The following is a 19,006-nucleotide window of genomic DNA, read 5'->3' on the forward strand; positions in this document are numbered from 1 at the left end:
CTAGGTGGCTTACAACAACAGCAACAGAAATTTATTCTTTAACAGTTCTGGAGGCCAGTAGCCCAAAGTGAAGGTGTTGGCAGGGCCTCACTCTCTTATCAGGCTCTAAGGGAGAACATTTCCTTGCCTCTCTCATCTTCTGGTGGCTTTGGGTAGTCCTTATCCTGGGGCTGCATAATTCCAGTCTCTCCCTCCATCTTTTCATGGTCTTTTCTTCTTCTTGTATATGTTTTTCTTTTTCTTACCAGAACACTTGTCTTTGGACTTAGGGCCCACCCAGACAATCCAGATCTCATTTTGAGATCCTTAACTACAAAGACTCTTTATCCAAGTAAGACGACATTCCCAGGTTCCAGGGATTAGAGTATGAACTCATTTGAGGGGGAGCGGGATATCATTCAACCCATTACATAAGTTAAGAAAATAGACCTCTAGAGACAGAACACAGAATCACTTCGTTCCCTTTTGCTGGGCAGCTCTGGATATTAACTAACTTTATTAGTTTGTTCATTTAACAAATGTTCATTGACACAGAGATGTCAAGCCCTTTGATAGGTGCTAGGAAATCAGACCCAGACTCATCCCCGGAGGCGCTGCCCTCTTTATCGGGTAGTCCAGTAAGAAAACAAAGAGTGAAAATCCAGTTGCTCAGTCGAGGAAAGTTCAGGAGCTGTGGAAGCCAGAGAAGAGAGTCAGATTTCAGTCACCGTAGAGGTGACATTTAAAGTGGGTATTGAAGGACCAATAAGAGTTTACCAGGCAGGAAGTTAGGAAAGGATTTCTAGCAGAGACAGCAGGACCTATTCTTTCTACAAGTTTCTAATGAGATTCGACACTGTACCAGACTGATTACTAGACACCGGAAATACACAGTTCAACTAAACAACCCTTCTCAGACTTTTCCACTCACATGCCACTAATACCAGGAGAGCTGGAATGCTCACCCCTAGGGACAGGAAAAAGAACTGAAATAACTGCAAAATATTCAAGGTAATGAACGTAAAATGTTTTGTATGGTGCCTTGGGGATAGTAAGTGTTCAATAAATGCTAGCATTATTTTTATATGTCCTATTTCATTCTAAAATGTCTTGTATTATCTTAGATCCTTTTCCATAATATAGCTATATTTGTTTCAATGTAAAAATATTTCTAATCACTTTGAATTAAAATACTATAATATTTACACAGTGCTATATATCCCCTAGAGAGACTTGTATCCAAGTGTGGGAAACATGGATTCTAGGCGGCCAAATACAATATGCATGCAATGAGGGATGCCTGGGTGGCTCAGTTGGTTAAGCAGCTGCCTTTGGCTCGGGTCATGATCCCAGCATCCTGGGATCAAGTCCCATGTCAGGCTCCTTGCTCAGCAGGGAGCCTGCTTCTCCCTCTGCCTCTGCCTGCCTCTCTGTCTGCCTGTTCTCACTCTCTCTGACAAATAAATAAATAAAATCTTTAAAAAAAAACACACACACAATATGCGTGCAGTGATAGAAGAAAGATCAAGGTCAAATGGTAATGGAATGACTGACTCTACAGGAGCTCGTGGGCAAAGGCAGAGAAGGCCTCACAAAAGTCTTTAAAAAATGATTAAGAGCATGATATAGGAACACGAGGGGTTAGATCTGTTTGGTTCAGGGATGACTGGTGTTTTAAAAGCTAACTAGAGCCATGTTGGGTATTAAAACCAAGCATTGTTTACAGGGTCAAAAATCTGAAGCCACTCCAATCCATTTTACCTCCTCTCTTCCCCCACCCCCTCATTTTCTAGATCTCATGAGTGTGATGCATTAAGTAAGAGCAAGACAGGCCAGGTTGGTCTTTCAGTGTCTCAAATGTAATTAAATTAGATCTATCCCATTCCTTTCAACAGTGTCCTCTTTCTTCCACTTACTTACTCACTAAGTCAAACAGCAATCAGACCTGTACCAGGTACCCAGCCAGGGCACTACATTTACAGAAATCATGCAGATGGAATCCCTGATTGCAAGGTGGTCATGGATAATTTCACTACTACGTGCCCAATGCAATCACTGGGACAATATATAAAGTATAATAGGAGCACAAAAGAGGAAGTTGCTAAGCTGTGCGTTGTACCAGAAAGCTTTCCAGAGAAGAGAGAGTATTCTAGGCAGAACCATGAGTTTTGCGTGAGCAAAGGCCCTGAGGCAGAAAGACATGACATTAGCATTGTTTAAGGTGTCTGAAACAAAGGTTGCATGGGAGCAACAGGCAAAGAGGTCAAAAAAGGAAGAGGGGGCTGGGTTAGAAGAACCTGGCTGCTAGGCGGAAGCATTCAGGCTTCATTTTAGGCAATAGGAAGTCAGTTAGAAAGAGCCTTGGGCAGCCCTAGAGAGGCAGCTTTCAAGAGGTAGGATTTGAAGAGCCAGACTCTTGCAGAAAACCAGGTGAGAATTGTAAAACAAGGAGACAATTCTGCAAAGAGCCTGCACCCAACAAAGGTGGGTCCCTGGGCAGCGTTTCTCCTTCTCCTTCCTCAACCCTTCAAGGTCCTTTTTTTGAAAATGCCTTCCTAGAGGTGAGCTAATGGCTACCTTCTCTGGGCTTCCACTGTGGCTGCCTGACCTCTCTTTAGTACCTGTATCCACGTGCCTAGTCATATGGTTCGTGTTAGTCTCACCCACTCTACTTTGAACTCTTGCTTTTCATTTCGTGCCAAATCCCACGGAAGGCAGGATGCAGGAGCTTCAACGCATCAATGAATGAAATCAGTGAATGAGTAGATGAACGCTGGAAAAAGGGAATGTTTAGATGACGTGGAACCTCCGTGCCTCTCCCACTGGACACAGCCCCAGAAAGAGGAGGTGAGCTTGTCCAGGATCACACAAAGTTTGCAGCAAAGCTAAGACAAACAGTTGGGCTTCTTGCCCCTGGGAGCAGCACTCCTTCCTCAATTCCAGTGGTTTTCACACTGTCATGGACTATAAATGGGCCAACATGGGCACCTGAGTTTATGAATTCATGGGCCAGCCAGGGAGACAAGCGTTAGACAGAAGGACATCTCACCCATGGGGCTGATTTAGTGCAAGCCCCCAGAGAAAGCTTTCCTTAGGGACTGCCTTTTACAATGAGGTCTTAAGGGTGAGGAGGGTGTAACTGAACAGAGTGGGCTAGTGGGAGCCAGAGGAGAATTCAGGCAGAAGAAAGAGCTGAAGAAGGAGCCTGAAGCATTGAAGGAACTGAAAGAGAAAGCCAGGCGGGAGTAGGCAGGAGAGGCAGCCGGCATGGAGGAGGAGGAGGGGGAGGAGAACAGTGTTTGAAAGAAATTGGTATTTCAAAAATAAAAATCAAAGACTTCCTTCAATCTCTCTTACAGTTTTTTTTTTTAATTTTATTTATTCATTTGACAGAGAGAAATCACAAGTAGGCAGAGAGGCAGGCAGAGAGAGAGGAAGGGAAGCAGGCCCCCTGCTGAGCAGAGAGCCCGATGTGGGACTCGATCCCAGGACCCTGGAATCATGACCCGAGCCGAAGGCAGCGGCTTAACCCACTGAGCCACCCAGGCGTCCCCTCTCTTACAGTTTTAGTGTTGCTTTCATTTGTCATTTCATATAGCAGCAGCTGCATTGTCTTTTCAGTGCTTAGAGCTTCTGCAGTTTTAGTCCAGCTCTGATGGCATAGAATGAAGTCTGGGTCCAGATCCTGCCAGGGTCCAGATCCTGTCAGGGACAGTTGCCCCTGGGGAGTCTGACGTTGAAGTGTGTGGACCACATACCACAGAAGGGTTTAAGTAGGGGAGCTACATGATCACCCTGGGGGTGCCGGGTGGCTCAGTTGGTTAGGCGGCTGCCTTTGGCTCAGGTCGTGATCCCAGGGTCTTGGGATCGAGCCATGGATCAGGCTTCCTGCTCAGCAGAGAGCCTGCTTCTCCTTCTCTCTGCCTGCTGCTCCACCTACTTGTGCTCTTTCTGTCTGTCAAATAAATAAATAAAATCTTTATTTAACACTCCGGGAGCGCATGACTGGCTCAGTCTGTTACGCACCCGACTCTTGATCTCCTCTCAGGTCTCGATCTCAGGGTCCTGAGGATAAGCCCCGTGTTGGGCCCCATGTCGGTCATGGAGTCTGCTTAAAATAAATAAATAAAAAATGTCACTCTGGCAGTTGTGTCACGAGCAGATGCAAGGGTGGAGAGAGTGGTGAACACGGCAACGAGAAATTGTGACATTCCTTCATTGAGTTAGAGGTCTGTTAGAACACAGAAATGTGGCTGAGTTCCTGGGAAGAGAGCGGATCAACGGATCCCCAATTTCCCTCGTTCCCTGCCGGAAGCAGGCGTGATTTCACAGGGTTCCTGAGAAGGAGCATGTTGCATGCAGGGTGGGGTGTCTGAGAGTTCCAAGCCAGGGGTCAGAAAAAACACGTGTGTGGGCCCGTGTGTGGGCCCGCAGCTAACTGGCTGTAGGAGTTGAGGCAAATTCATTCCCCTCCCTCACAGGTTTCCCTGGGGCCTAGAAAGAACTAACATTTGACTAGTACCCTATATACATGACCATGGACAATCCCCACAGGACCCTGTGAAGGTATTGTTGTCCCAGTTTCACAGAAGCTTAAAAAGCAGCTCTGGAAATGGAAATGAGCTGCCCAAAGCCCCATGGTTCTTAGTGACAGATTGATTTGTGAACCCGGGTGTCTTGCTTCCTGGGCATAACACACTGCCTGCATTAAGTAAACTACACTATATAGGACTGAATTTTCCCGAAAGAACAAGAATCTTACTTCCATCGAGAACAAAGGATAGCCGCAAAGAATCCAAAGGCTAAAACTCTCCAGACAGGTTTTCTCTCTTGTTCTCTTCCTAAAGCATGTAGTTCAAAAGCCCTTAGGGTGAGACTGAGAACGAGATCAACAAGGGGTGAGGGGTTAGCATGGGAGGCCCAGGGCAAGGAGTCAGAGTTAGAGTGAGGTGAGGAGGGTGTCCACACAAGGCCAGCAGTGGGTACAGGAGAGATCCTAGCACAAGGCTAGGAATTTACCAGAGCAGGCGAACAGGATATCCACAGGGAGGCCTGTCTAAAGCAAGATGTCAGAGCTGAAATACGGCTAAGTGAGGACTGGCTCCATAATTAGTGGGTCCTAGTGCAAAATGAAAACGCAGAGTCCCGTGTTCAAAACTATTAAGAATTCCAAAAAGCAACAGCATCAAATCAAGCATGGGGCCCTTCTAAGCCTTAGGCCTGGGGCAACTGCGTAGGTCGCGTTGGTGAAGCTGGCCTTGATGAAAAAGACTTCGGTATTGGGTTCAGGGTTGGAGGAGAAAGTGGTAACAATGGAAGATTGGTTATGTACAGAGGGATTGGTCAAATAAATAAATATATTAAGGATAATGGGAGCCAGTTTCTATCAGGAAAAGGAGTTACAAATATATTTTTTTAAGATTTTATTTATTTATTTGACAGAGAAAGATCACAAGTAGGCAGAGAGGCAGGCAGAGAGAGAGAGAGGGAAGCAGGCTCTCTGCCGAGCGGAGAACCTGAGGCGGGACTCTATTCCGGGACCCTGAGATCATGACCTGAGCCAAAGGCAGCGGCTTAACCCACTGAGCCACCCAGGTGCCCCAAGGAGTTACAAATATAAGGAGAGAGGGAACTCGGATGAACTCTGTGATGATAGCCCGTAATTGCCCAGATCTTGGTTTCTAAATATCATCCTCCACTAAGAGGAATCAAGATTCTCCAAAGAAATGGCTGACTCTCAGGATTGGGCCAGAAAAAGTACAAGATGATCGATTGTAGGACACCTAGTTGTGCTGGAAAGTAAGGAAGTACTCCTTCCCCTCACCCCCAGAAAGAGGGAGATGTGTCAAAAGGACACAGAAGCCAGTTTGATGAGTCTCCCACTGGCCAAATCTGGAGCAGTTTGAACATCAAGATAAATAACGATAGAATAATGGATAGCCCACTGAAAAAAATAGGGACCCACAAGTCTTACTGATATGAAAAGACTGGGAAAGAGAGATTTTCAAAGTATGGAGAAAGAGTAACTTCACAATATGAAAGCTTGACAGTTCCCACCTTAATCAAGTGATCAAATGAACATCCCCCATAGGACAGATTGAAGTCAGGACTGCCTGCTGGGAGGCAGTAGGAAGAGCCCATTGTTACGTCTGCGATGTTTCAGCTGGAGATGGGTAGTTGGAATCAATCATAAGGAAAAGCTAGATATAAGAAAATATGTTCTACTGAAGACTAGACTCCTAATCTCTAAGGCTGTCAAGGTCATGAGAGTCAAGGAGAGACAGAGAAACTGTCTTGGAGAAAAGGAGTGTGATACTGTGATTTATAGTAAGTAATAGTAGAATAGTAACACTGGGATCATGACCCAAGCTGAAGGCAGACGCTTAACTGACTGAGCCACCCAGGTGCCTGGGATTTGATCTTTGTTCACTCTTCCTGGCACACAGCTCTTAAAACTCCTGTAATTTCTTATATGAGAGTCATAGGAATGCAAGTTGGTGCAGCCACTTCGGAAAACAAGGTGGAGATTCCTTAAGAAATTTAAAATAGAGCTACTCTATGACCCTGCAATTGCGCTACTGGGTATTTACCCCAAAGATACAGATGAAGTGAAAAGAAGGGCCATCTGTACCCCAATGTTCATAGCCGCAATGGCCACAGTCGCCAAACTGTGGAAAGAACCAAGATGCCCTTAACAGACAAATGGACAAGGAAGATATGGTCCATATATACAATGGAGTATTATGCCTCCATCAGAAAGGATGAATACCCAACTTTTTTTAATCAACATGGACGGGACTGGAGGAGATTATGCTGCGTGAAGTAAGTCAAGCAGATTCAGTTATCATATGGCTTCACTTACTTGTGGAGCATAAGGAATAACATGGAGGACATTGGGAGATGGAGAGGAGAAGTGAGTTGGGGGAAATCAGAGAGGAAGACAAACCAGGAGCGACTGTGGACTCTGAGAAACAAACTGAGTTTTGGAGGGGAAGGGGATGGGATTGGGGGAGTCTGGTGGTGGGTATTAAGGAGGGCATGTATAGCATGGAGCACTGGGTGTGGTGCATAAACAATGAATTTTGGAACACACACACACACACAAATAAGAGCCATACAGGCATTTTTTTGTTTATTTTTTAAGATTTGAGAGAGAGAACAAGAGGTAGCATATGGACGACTTCGTTATATTTCGTTTTGTACTCAGTTCCTGAAAGCTTCAGGGAGGGAAATGAGTATCTTTTGTTTCCATAACAAGTCACTTTCAACTACATCTGAGTTTATGTTAATGAGGTGACATTTGGAAAGCCCCAGATAACTTAAGGACGGGGGCTGGTTGCCAGGGAAACTAACCCTGATTGGAAGGTTGAAACCTTCAGCACCCTCCCTCTGTATAAGGCTGGGACTGGGAAGGAGTCTTACTCCAATGTTATCTACCCTACATTTTACTGCCTTCAGTCAAACAGTATTATAGCTTTTTTTTTTTTTTTTTTTTTTAAAGCAAGCTCTACGCCCAATGCAGAGCTTGAACTCATGACCCGGAGATCAAGAGTCACATGCTCTACTGACTGAGTCAGGCTGAGGCCCCAAATTTTATTTATATGGTTAAGTCATATTTATTTTCAGAATACGTATTTTATATCCTACACATTAACAATATACCTCTGTGTTTAGAGGAAAAATATTTCATATCAGTTTTCATCAAAAGTAATTAGAAATCTCATAAATTGTTGCTATTTTAGCCTTGAGAAAAGGAACTTTCTAAATGCGTGCCAGTGGAATTCAACGTTATGTAAAAAATGTAGGAGATAAAATTGTGTGTCTGCATGACACAAATGTTAGATGAAGATACACAAAGCAAAACTCCCTAAGCAGGAAGTGGTGAAAAATATCTTGAAAACGAGTTTACAAGGAAAGAGAAACAGGATTGTGAACAAAAGAAGTTCGCAATACGTATGGGAGAGAGATTGGTTATAAAAATTATGGGTGAAGCCAAGGGATTTAAGGAATTCCTATGTTTCTCCTAGCAATCCTATACATTACCATTACAGGGGAATTTCTTCCACCTCTCAGAAGTATCAGGAAAAAGTGCCTTCCAAAACTGCAGCCTGCCCCGTTTAAGGAAAAGTGAAACACAGTTGACTTTAAACCATGGGTGTTAGGGATGCTGATCCCTGGACATAAAATAAAAAATTCTAGTATAACTCCCCCAAAACTTAGCTGCTAATAGCCTTCTCTTGACCTGAAGCCTTACCAATGACAAAAACAGTCGATTAACAATATTTTGTATGTTATTTGTATTATAGATTGTGTACTTACAATAAAGTAAGCTAGAGAAAAGAAAATCAGAAGAGAACATATATTTCCAGCACTATATCGCATTTATCAAAAACAGTCCATGTGTAAGCGGACCTGGGCAGTTCAAACCCATGTTGTTCAATATTTTATTGTTGAGAAGACCAGACTCTGCATCCACGGGTACAATCCCTCGATTAGGTGATAGAAATATATTGAAGGTCACTATTTGTATTAGATTAAGCCATAAACGAGCTGACTGAAAGCAAAAATTCATTCTGTCCCAGTTCTGCGTGCCAGAAATCCAAAATCAGGGTGTTGGGAAGTCTTTGCTCCCTCGAAGACTCTAGGGGAGAATCCTTCCTCACCTCTTGCGGCTGCTGGTGGCTGTGGTGTGCCTGGGCTGCCTTCTCCATGGTCTTCTCCCATTTCCCTGTGTCTTTCTCCTAGACGGCACTTGTCATTGCATTTACAGCCTACCTACATAATCTAAGATTATCTCATTTTGAGATCCTTGACCTAATTATATCTGCCAAGGCCCTTTTTCCAAATAAAGTCACATTCCTTCACCAATTGCAGGGTTTAAGATAAATATATATACGTTGTAGGCCACTATTCAACCTGCCACATCATTCGTGGATGTGGCCTGCCTCTTTCGCCCCTCAGGCCAGCCAGCCAAAAGATGAAAAAATTAAGTTTTTATTAATCTGAATGAGAATGTTTTAAATTAAGATGTGAATTTTAATCTCCAGGGTAACCACGAAGATAATAACTTTAAAACGTAGAGCAACTGAAATTTGACACATGTAATTATTTAGTACAAAAATACTGCCAGTTTCAGGAGAAGTTTCTTAAGTATTATGAATCTGTCAAATATCATGGCAGATACAAGCTTTATAGAATTATATTATTCCTCAAGTATTAGATTTTACTATTGGGAGCAAATACTGTCAGGTTTCTTGAAGTGGGTGGCTTGCTTTGTTCATTTTTCAGAAATTGCCTAACACTCAAATCTGATAGCTATATTTGTCACTCGTTCTTTCAAACAAAAGTAGTATTTTGTGGGGGAAAAATACAGAACAAAACATAGGGCAAAAGACTCAACAAGAGAATTAAAATAGTTTTTAATAGACATTTAACAGAAAAGAAGGCAGGAATGGAGGGAGAGAGGAACATGAAAGAAATAAGAAAATGGCAAAACGGCACATGTAAATCCTACTTTATCAGCAATTCTATTAAATGTAAATAGACTTAATACTCCAATGAGAAAGGCGGAAAGTAGAAGTATGGACGAAAGGAAAGAAGATTCAACACTATTCTGCTTACAAAAGACATATGTAACACAGACATATGTAACAGCAGACTCCTAAAATATAGGAAGCAAAACTTACAGAATTGAAGGGAAAAATAAACAATGTAATGACAATAGTTGGAGGCTTCAATACCCCATTTTCGATAAAGAGTAGAAAAACTAGATGATCAACAAGATCAACAAGGAAACAGGAGACTTGAACCCCCCTATGGACTAACCTGACCTAACAGACATCTGGAAAATACTGCTACTGTAACACTAATAGTATCTAGAAAATACTTCAAAAGCAGGAGTGGAATGCACATTTTTCTCAAATGCACATGGAACATCCTCTAGGACAGACAATCTATTAGGTCGTAAGAGAATTCTCAATAAATTCAAAGAGACTGAAATCATACAAAGTATGCTCCCTTAAATAAAATTTGAAATAAATGACAAAAGAAAATTTGGGATAATAGCAAATATGTGTTAATTAAGCAACATTCTCTTAAGTAACCGAACAGGTCAATGGAAAAATCAGAAGAGAAATTAGGAAAAACTTTAGGATGAATGAAATAAGAACACAAAACACCAAAACCTACGGGATGTGGCAAAAGCAGTTTTAGAGCAAATCTTATATATGCAAGCATATTAAAAAAGAAAAAAAGATCTCTTAACTTCCCATCTTAAGACCCTGGAAAAAGAAGTGTTCCTGGTTAGCTCTGAGCATCTGTGAGTCTGAGTTTTACTCTCTCTGGCTCCTAGTCCAAGATAGGAGCGCTGAAGTAACACACAGTGATTAGACCACCACCACCCCCGGCCCCGCCCTGCTGCCCGCTATGGGATTCTTGCCTCAGAACTAGCCCCGCTGCCCTCTAGTGGCCATATCTGTGAACCACAAGTAGACTCATGGAATTGACGACCTAGACTACAGCCCCACCTCCGCAGTCCAAAAACTGATGATCAGCTGGAAAAGGAGGATCCTATCCTGTTTCCTCTCCGGAGGTAATAACTCCCAAATGACCACAGCATTTACCTAGAGCCTCCCACCCAATGCTTAGAGCAGACAGGCTTCTGCTCAGCGCAGGCTGCTGCTAGACATATTGCCCTAGGTGAGGTCCTCCTTTGGGATTTGGGGGCCTGCAGATTGTTGCTGTTGGTATTCAGAGATGGTGGAGTTCCCTAGTGCACAGTAGATGCTTAATATTCACAAAATCCATGCAGAGAATAAGGGCCTACCTTTGTAAGGAGGCCTAGGTTAGGGCCAGATCTTAGCCTGGAGCCAGATGCTGAAGATCATGGCTAACCTCAGACTGGGGCTGGAAAGGGGCTGAGACCGTCATCAAAAAACAGGCCTTTCCTCCATCCTAAAGGAAATATCTGCCCTCCGCCGGAGTTCTGCGGGCCTGAAGCTCCTCCAGGGTGCCTTCTGTTGTTGCCTGCTCTCCTGCCCACCTAAAAACTCTGGAGAAGTCCACTCTCCTGCTCTTCCAAGCCAAGCCCCATTGCAGACCTATCTACCACCACGTCCTCCTTCAAACCAGCAGTGCTGTCTTCTCTGTCTTGGTACTTGTTGCTCTGGCTTTGCCTCTCATTTCCTTCCTGCCAAACTTCCAGTCACCCTTCAAGTCCCAAGTTAGGCTTGAGGTCCCAGCTCAATGAGGCACCCAACACTGGATACACAGAGGAGTGGTCCTTGAAATGGATGAATGAATGGCAAGGGTGGACACTTAGGCAGTAGGAAAGTTGGAATGGAGTCTTTGCATCTAATGGAGAGAATATGGCAGAAGGGATAGGACATCACATCTGAGGTTAAGTTATAAAATAATGTGACTTCCACCTTGCACATTCTTTCTGGCTTCTCCTCCTTACTCTCTCTGATGAAGACCGCTCCCACGTCGTGAGCTAGTCCACTTAGCAACTAAGAGTGGCCTCTGGTTAATAGCCAGTGAGGAAGCGAACCCTAGAAACTACCACAGGAATGACCTCGGAAGTGGAGCCTCCTCCAGTCAAGCCTTACGATGATGGCAGCCCTGTTAACACCTTGACTGTGGCCTTGAGAGAGCCCCTGAAGTTGAGGGCTCAGCAAAGCTGCACCTCAGCTATGGACTCTCAGACTGTGTGGTGAACACAATGTTGTTTGGAGCTACTGCATTCTGGAGGATTCTGTCACACAGCACTGGATAACGGATACCACATAGGGTCACATAGCCCAAAGGAGCAAGGGGGAAAGCTTGGCAGGCAGCCCCGATGGGGCCAGGGTTTCCCTAAGTGTCGGTAGCAAGGTGCAGTTGTGGCCCCAGCAAGAACTCACGAGGACTCTCATTTTTATTTATTCATTTTGGAAAATACAAAAGTCTGACACGGTACAATAATCTCCATCAAAAGAAAACAGAATATGCAGAGGAGGGGCTGGATTTCTTCCCTGGCCCCTAACCTCTCAGAAAGGCACAAATATGCGAGGCTTGGGTTCAGGGGCCTCCTGACCTGAAGGCCAATCTGCTGCTCAGAAGGCCAGGCCCCTCTGTGAATGGGAAGAGGGACCCTTTCCTCACAGCCACATTGGGGGGTATGGGTTAAACAAATCAAGGCCATAGGAAAGTATGTGATTCAGGCCAAGTCCTTGTCGATCTGGGTTTGTGTCAGCACCCTGTCTGTGGAGGACCAGTCACTCCAACCAGACACGGTGGCTGAATGATCCCAGAGAGATGGTGCATTTGGGCACAGGGTCATTGTCACCCCCTAATCTTGCTCTGGAGGCCTCAGATTTAAAAGACTGGCTGGACACAAGTGGAACATTCTAGATGCCCATCACGTCACTCTTCAAGATGGAGACAACTGTGCTCTCCAAGTCTTCCACTTGGTAAGAAGGACCAGTCCTGCGGTTAAGTGTGGGGTAGGTAGTTTGGAAAAGAGGTGTTTGTATTACAAGTGGCTTCTGCGGTGGGAAAAAGCAAATAATCCAACCGGCCTGAGCCGCAGATGGCTGTCCTTCTTTCCCAGTCAACCAGGACTGAGTTTTCTCTGTGATTTTGGGAAAGGAAGAAGGGTTAACCCAGATGTGTTAGCTACCACCTAGAGCGGGTCAAACTGGAAGTGAAAGAGCTTGAGATATTCTTTTTCCTTCTTAAAAAAGACCTAACATTTGTAATGGTTTAACAAAATTATTATAATTTCTTTTAAATAACCCACAGACACCCATGACGCTTCCAAATTTACAGAACAAAAAAGCATTCGAGAACTTGGTAGAAAAGGATTTGTAGCTGATTCCTCCCAGGAGTTGACCCCTGCTGGTGGGCTCAGTTCACCTCGAGAACCTCGGTCTCTGGGAGGCCGAACTTGGTCTTGTGCTTGTTGAAGAGGTTCACCAGGGCCTCCATGTACATGGTGTGGTACAGGTCTATGTCCTGCTGGGTCGGGTGCTCCAGCTTGGGGATGGTGATGGGCTCACCCACTGCGGGGATGGGGCAGAGACCTCTGGTTAGTCAGCCCACTCAGGCCACCCTCCCTGAGAGCCTCCTGCAACGCTGACGGCAGTGACCCCGTGCCAAGTGCCAGCCACGTGCCGGGAACTGTGCTAAATATGCTCCAGCTCAGGCTGTCCCCACTGCCCTTGACAGGCAGCTCCTGAGAGGGCTCTGGGAGCAAGTAATGGCGTTGTTCTTGCCCCGCTCTGGGCAAGTCACGTTGCCTCTCTGAGCCTCAGTTCCCTCACCTGTCCCAAGGAATCCTTCCTCCTAGGGGCAGCAACATTCATCCATGCATGCATTGCTCGATTTCCTGCATCTCCACACCCAAATCACCCTGAAGCCCTGGCAAAGACATTTTGGAAATTTCTCCCCAGTTCACGCCCTTTCCTTCCATCCCTGCGGTCGCCATCTCGGTCCCAACGGCTGCCAGAGAGGCATCTGCACGTGTTTTCGGGGGCTTCCATTTTGACCCTTGTAACCCACTGGCTATCCAGCAGCCCAAGAATCACTTGAAAGTGCAGTCGTGAACCTCTCCTCCCCCAAACCCTCAAGCCTTCTAAAGGAGTCCATTCTTAAGGATCTCCTTTCTTAAGAGGAAGCGTAAACTCCTTCACACTGCCCACAGGACCTGTCCCTCTCCAGCCACATCTGCGCGTGGAAATGTCCTTGTTGCCTCAGAGCAATCAGGCCTGGAGTAGGATTTGTGTGTAATGAGAGCAGACAGTGAGTTTGGGTTTGGGACCCAAGGTGCAGGAAGTTAGACTTTGTAAAGATACAAAGCAAAACACCTGACTAGTATCTATGTGAACTTTGAGCCTGAAAGTCCACGCCTGGTGGCCTACACACTTGTGTGTGATCTCTGGCTTGTGAACCATACACACACACACACACACACACACACACACACACACACACAGAGAACAACATGGCTGAGGGACAAGTGCAGCTGGTTTTCTTGCTATACTACTCAGAGGCCTATGCTCCTTTCACGTTGATGTTTTTCTTTCTGTTCCTCAAAAATCTGCACAGTTTTGCTATGGGAAGTCCACTCGGGCTCATGCTTCCAACAAATATCTCCTCCTCTCTTTTGCTAGGTAATTCCTCTTCAGCTAGGGTGTAAGAGTCACCTTTTTTCTGGGGTCCACTATAACCCCCCAGAGCACCCTGCACATTCCCCACACACACACCCTCTTGGTCTTTGCTTAACAGACTGGTCTTCCCGGTCTTCCCTCATAGACTTGCGGGCTCTGTGCACACGGACTGCTGGGTCCGGTTTTCTCACCTGGCACTGCTTGGCTCATGGTAATGGAACTCATTTCCCACCGCCCACTCCCCACCCCCACTTGCCATTCCCATCAGCGCCCAAACAGGTCCACATCCACGAGGTTTACAGCACGGACATCAGAGGACCTCAGAGCCTGGGAGTGAATCTTAACTCCACCACAAACCAGCAGAGGGGTGCCCCGAGGTCAGGGGCTGCAGGCAGGGAAGCTCACCAACGGTGGTGATGGGTTTGGAGTAGGGCACCAGCCCCCATGTGTCAGAGGAGAAGAGGCCTCGGCCATGGAAGATGCACGGGGCAAAGCCAATGTACTTCTGGAACTTCTTCTGGACCCATCGGCCCCAAGAGCCCTCCTCAAAGATCACCTGCTTGTAGACTTCATTCTCCCCGAAGGAGTAGGTGGGAACAAGGTCAGCTCTGGAAGGGAGAAGCCAGGGTCTGTCACACCCTAACAGTGGGCCTTGTGCTTGCTCTCCTAGCGGTATAACACATGTTGACCTGAGGGTACAGAGTTCCACACAGAAGCCTGCCCTCTCCACCCATCTGCGAGGGCTCAGGGTGCACAGACTGAATTTCTGCTCTGCTCAGACACTTGGGCTGCGCTTGGGCAAACTTGGGTCTGCAGCTCGGGCCTCCCACCTCCCCCCTCCACAGGACAGCAAACTCTCATCGAGGGCTTCCTAGGATCTGGGCCTTGCCTCCAGGAGCCAAGGAGTTGCTCTGCTGGAGCCAAACAAAGCCTTGGAGGGCCGTGTGTGCAGTGCACGCTTGTGCACGCATGCATGTGTATGTGTGCATATGAAGGGGGCACTCACCCGTGGCGTAGGGCCAGTTTTACAAAGCCCTTGCGATTGCGCAGGGTGACCGCATTCTTGCCAGGCATGGAGCTCAGGGACTCGGCTGCGCCCCCCACCACGATGATGATGGCATTGCCACTCCCATTCTTTGAAAGCAAGTAGTCTATGGTGTCCCTGTTGACAGGACAGATGCCTGGCGGGGAGAAGGAGAGAGTCAGGGCTGCCCACAAGTGCACTCCCTACCCCCTGCTTATAGCCAGGCATGAACAGAACGAGCCCTGGACTTGGGCTCCAGACCTGAGCCAGCCCCTAGAAGTTATACAACCCTGCCTGAGCTATTTCTTTCTCTGAGCCTTGACTTGTTTATCTGTAAAATGGGGATAATGATACGTGGTTGTTTAGGGAACTCGTTCATTTGGGCAAACATTCTTTGAGGTCCTAACTCTGCCAGGCTCCTGCAAGGTGCTGGGGGATACTGGGGAGTTAGGGTGGCAGGGGTCACAGCAGGTGGATAAGGACAGCACCATCGGCAGCAACGTGGTTGTACAAAGGGCAGCACCAGGGCTGGGGGCGGAGAAGGCTTCCTAGGGACTTTGTTATTCAAGCTAAATCCTGAAGACTGTATGGACAGCTATCCTGCTCAGACCTGGTCCACCATGCTTGGGGCCCTCTATGTCTCTCCACACACAACCAGTCACTGGGACATGGTGTATTGGCCTCCTGCTCCCTCTATCCCTTCACTCAGTGTAGAGGCTCAGGTCTGGACAGCAGAGCCTGGCAGGGGAAGGCAGAGGAGGCCCCTCACCTCCAGACATTAGGTATTCCCTCAGCACAGGCATCCGGAAGTTGCCGGCCAGCGTGGCCAGGTAGGGCCTTATGCCGGGGAACTTCTTGCTCACTTCTGTGGCCTCGGTGCTGAAGTTACAGAATGCACCCAGGCCCATGATGCCGTGCGGGTGGTACCCGAAGATGTAGTTCCTGGTGGTCAGCAAGTTGTGCGTCTTCACCAGCTGCAGGGAAAAAGCTCAGGTCAGAGGAAATGCTGGGAGATAGGTGCTGGGATGAGCCCAGAAGATGGGGTAAGGACCCGGTGTGCTGCACACCCCATGTGACTCTGCACGCCTGAGACTCGTGGCAACTGCCACTGAGACGGTGAGTCCCTGGGAAGGGAGTGAGAAACTTGCCCTCTCATTCCCTCACCTCTCCAGCCAGAAACAACAGGTCCTCTCACCTGTGCCCTGCTAGCCTCCTGCCCACCCTCCTCCTGGGCCCATTCTCCTCATCCAAACCCTGCCGCTCTCAGATAAAGAGGGGGGTCCAGTTTTTGTCAAGGTAAAGTCCACGTCCCTTAGTTTGGCCAGAGAAGAGACATTGCAGCGGGTCTGAATGGAAACTTCCTTCCAGGCAGCCAGGCTCGGCTCGTGCTCTATTTAGGAAGGACAAGGGCAAGCCACATGCCTGTGCCAGCCCTAGCAGGGGCAGGGGGCCAGCCAGGCAGCTGACCTGCGGTACTATCAACAAAGCTGTCCCGGGATGCTCTAAAGAATGATTGGCTTTCTCCTGGGGCTGCTCCCTGTCCTGGGGTTGGTGGTTTGGCGGGGGTGGGAGTGGTATAAAGTTGCCCTAGACTCTGGTATAAAGTTGCTCCTGCCCAGCATTGCCTGGGACATGGTGGGGCTAGATGGTGCTAAGAGCGCTGGAGAGCAAGGTTTATTTTTTCAGAAACATCACTTCTTTTCTGATTAGAAAAATAGTGAATAATTAAGGAGTATTTTTAAAAATACAGGAAAAAGTAAAAAAATAATCCAGAGGGCCTGTCCTATCTCCATCCTTATAAACCACTCTGATGTGGTGAGTTCTTTGGTTACTCAAATATACACGTGCTCTTTTTTTAAAAACCACAAAATTAAGGGCACATTGGTTGCTATCATTTTTACATGATTTTCTTTTTAAAAAATATTTATTTATTTGACAGAGATAGAGCAAACATGAGCAGAGGGAGCAGCAGAGGGAGAGGGAGCAGCAGACTCCCCACTGAGCAGGGAGCCTGACATGAGGCTCAATCCCAGCTCCCCAGGACCATGACCTGAAGGCAGACACTTAACTGACTGAGCCACCCAGGCACCCCTCATTTTTACATAATTTTCTACCAACCCTATCATGACTATTTTTCCTATCACAATCCACCAGCCACGTCTCGCTTGGCTTCATTATCCTGTTGCATAGCTATGTTGCATGCACTAGAATTTTAATCAAACTCCACCGGATGGATCTTTAAAAACCTTCCAAAATTCCCTTCAGAAATAACGCTTCCACAAATACCTTATTGTCGTCTGCATATCTGATTGTTTGACACACTTCTAGAAATCACAACTCCTGGGGTCAGGCATGTGAACATTTTAGTCCTGTGGGCTGCGCTGCCTCTAGGGGGTGCTGTCGATAACACCCCGACTTCCTTCCTGTGCTGGAAAGTGCCTGTGTCTTTGCACGCGTGTCAGCTGGAGGCAGAGCCGCTAGCCACTGCTGGAATGTCAACAGCCTGGGTTTTCCATGACTCCCAGTTTGGGAACCCCAGGCTAGGGAAAGGACCTGGTGCTCAATTTGGGGCAGGGGTGCTAGTGGCTGGCCCCAGGAAATGGAAATCTGAAGCTTCAGGTGACAGAGGGCAGAGGGGGATGGAGCAGATGGTGGCCGACACCATTCCCAGGGCTATGACTGCAGGGACGTGTGGGAGCAAGACCCCCTGAGTTCCCACCCCCTGCTGCTCAGACCCTCGGTACTCCTTCCCTCACCTTGTCTTTGGCAAGCACCTTAAAGCTGCTCAAAACCCAGCTCGTGCTTTGCTGCCCACTACATAAAAGGCAGTAGTGTAAGCCACGATTACTGGGGAGAGGGCAGAGAGGGGGGTTCTAAAAGTGGGCCCGGCTTTAGATGAGCGTGGCAAGGAGATTGTTCTGAAAGTTCGCCTCCTGAAGAGCAGGTGTGCCCACCATGCTAGCTTGCAGTAAAGCTGGAACCTGGAGCTGGCTTCCGCACAGTAGGATTGTGTCAAGGGAAGAGTGGAGGCAGCCAACAGTGCCCTTGTTACCTCTCTGGAACTGAAGGCTGGGTCTGGGAGTCCCAAGTGCAAAACGTACCGGGAGAGCCCTGGTCTAGGCTGTTGCTTTGATTGCAAGGTAGAGAAAGGTTTAGAGAAAGGAGCTGCCCATCCTCTTCCCTCTCTAGATAGAGTCACCCAGTGGGCTTTTCTCTAAGTCACTGGGATGAATATATGTTACCGGGTGCAAGGTCAGCTGGCTCTTTTTCTTTTCTTTGCAGTTTTTTGTTTTTTTTTTTTTAAGAGAGAATGTGCAAGTGAGCAGGGTGGGGAGAGGCAGAGAAAGTGAGAGAATCTCGTGTAGGCTCCAAGCCCTATGGGGGACTCTATCTCATGACCCTGCAATCAGACCTGAGCCGAAATCAAGAGTGGGATGCCCAACCAATGAGCCACTCAGGTGCCCCACAGCTGCCTTTTTCACTCCCACCCCCCACCCCACACATCTGTCTGGTGGGACTTTTGTGAGCTGCCTTGGGACACACTGCAGGGTAATGGCCCTTGGGGCTGTCCCCAGAAGAAAGCAGGCTGATACAGCTTTGATCTGTCTTCAAGCCATACTGCCCTGCCACCAGGGCTGGACAGAGTGTCCATTCTGTAGGGAGAAGGAAGGCACTGTTGATGAAGTCTCTGTTGACATGCTTGCTCTCATGTCCCCTGTTTCCCGTGGCAAAGTCTCAGCCCAGCAAGGAGCCCAGGCCAGGCCCCGTGGCTAACATGAGTCTGGAGCACACTCCCGGCAAGTCATTCTTCCCACCCTGCCTCCCAAGGGCAGGAAAGGTACTCAGATAAGCTTGT

The 19,006-nt window shown here is 47.2% G+C and overlaps 1 protein-coding gene across 1 annotated transcript in view; it reads right to left on the minus strand.

Annotated features, from left to right (window-relative positions):
- Nucleotides 1–11,859: 11,859 nt before the first annotated feature.
- The window catches only part of DGAT2 (diacylglycerol O-acyltransferase 2), a 31,658-nt gene continuing 24,511 nt past the window's right edge, over nt 11,860–19,006 (minus strand). The window contains exons 5-8 of the mRNA XM_032358465.1: nt 15,920–16,124; nt 15,133–15,307; nt 14,532–14,734; nt 11,860–13,019 (exon numbers count right to left, since the gene is read on the minus strand). Of these exons, the coding sequence (XP_032214356.1) occupies nt 12,865–13,019; nt 14,532–14,734; nt 15,133–15,307; nt 15,920–16,124 (738 nt within the window). The 3' untranslated portion in view covers nt 11,860–12,864. The remainder of the gene's footprint in view (nt 13,020–14,531; nt 14,735–15,132; nt 15,308–15,919; nt 16,125–19,006) is intronic.

The sequence above is a fragment of the Mustela erminea genome, chromosome 9 (genome assembly GCF_009829155.1).
Source record: "Mustela erminea isolate mMusErm1 chromosome 9, mMusErm1.Pri, whole genome shotgun sequence".
In the NCBI taxonomy this organism is placed as follows: domain Eukaryota; kingdom Metazoa; phylum Chordata; class Mammalia; order Carnivora; family Mustelidae; genus Mustela; species Mustela erminea.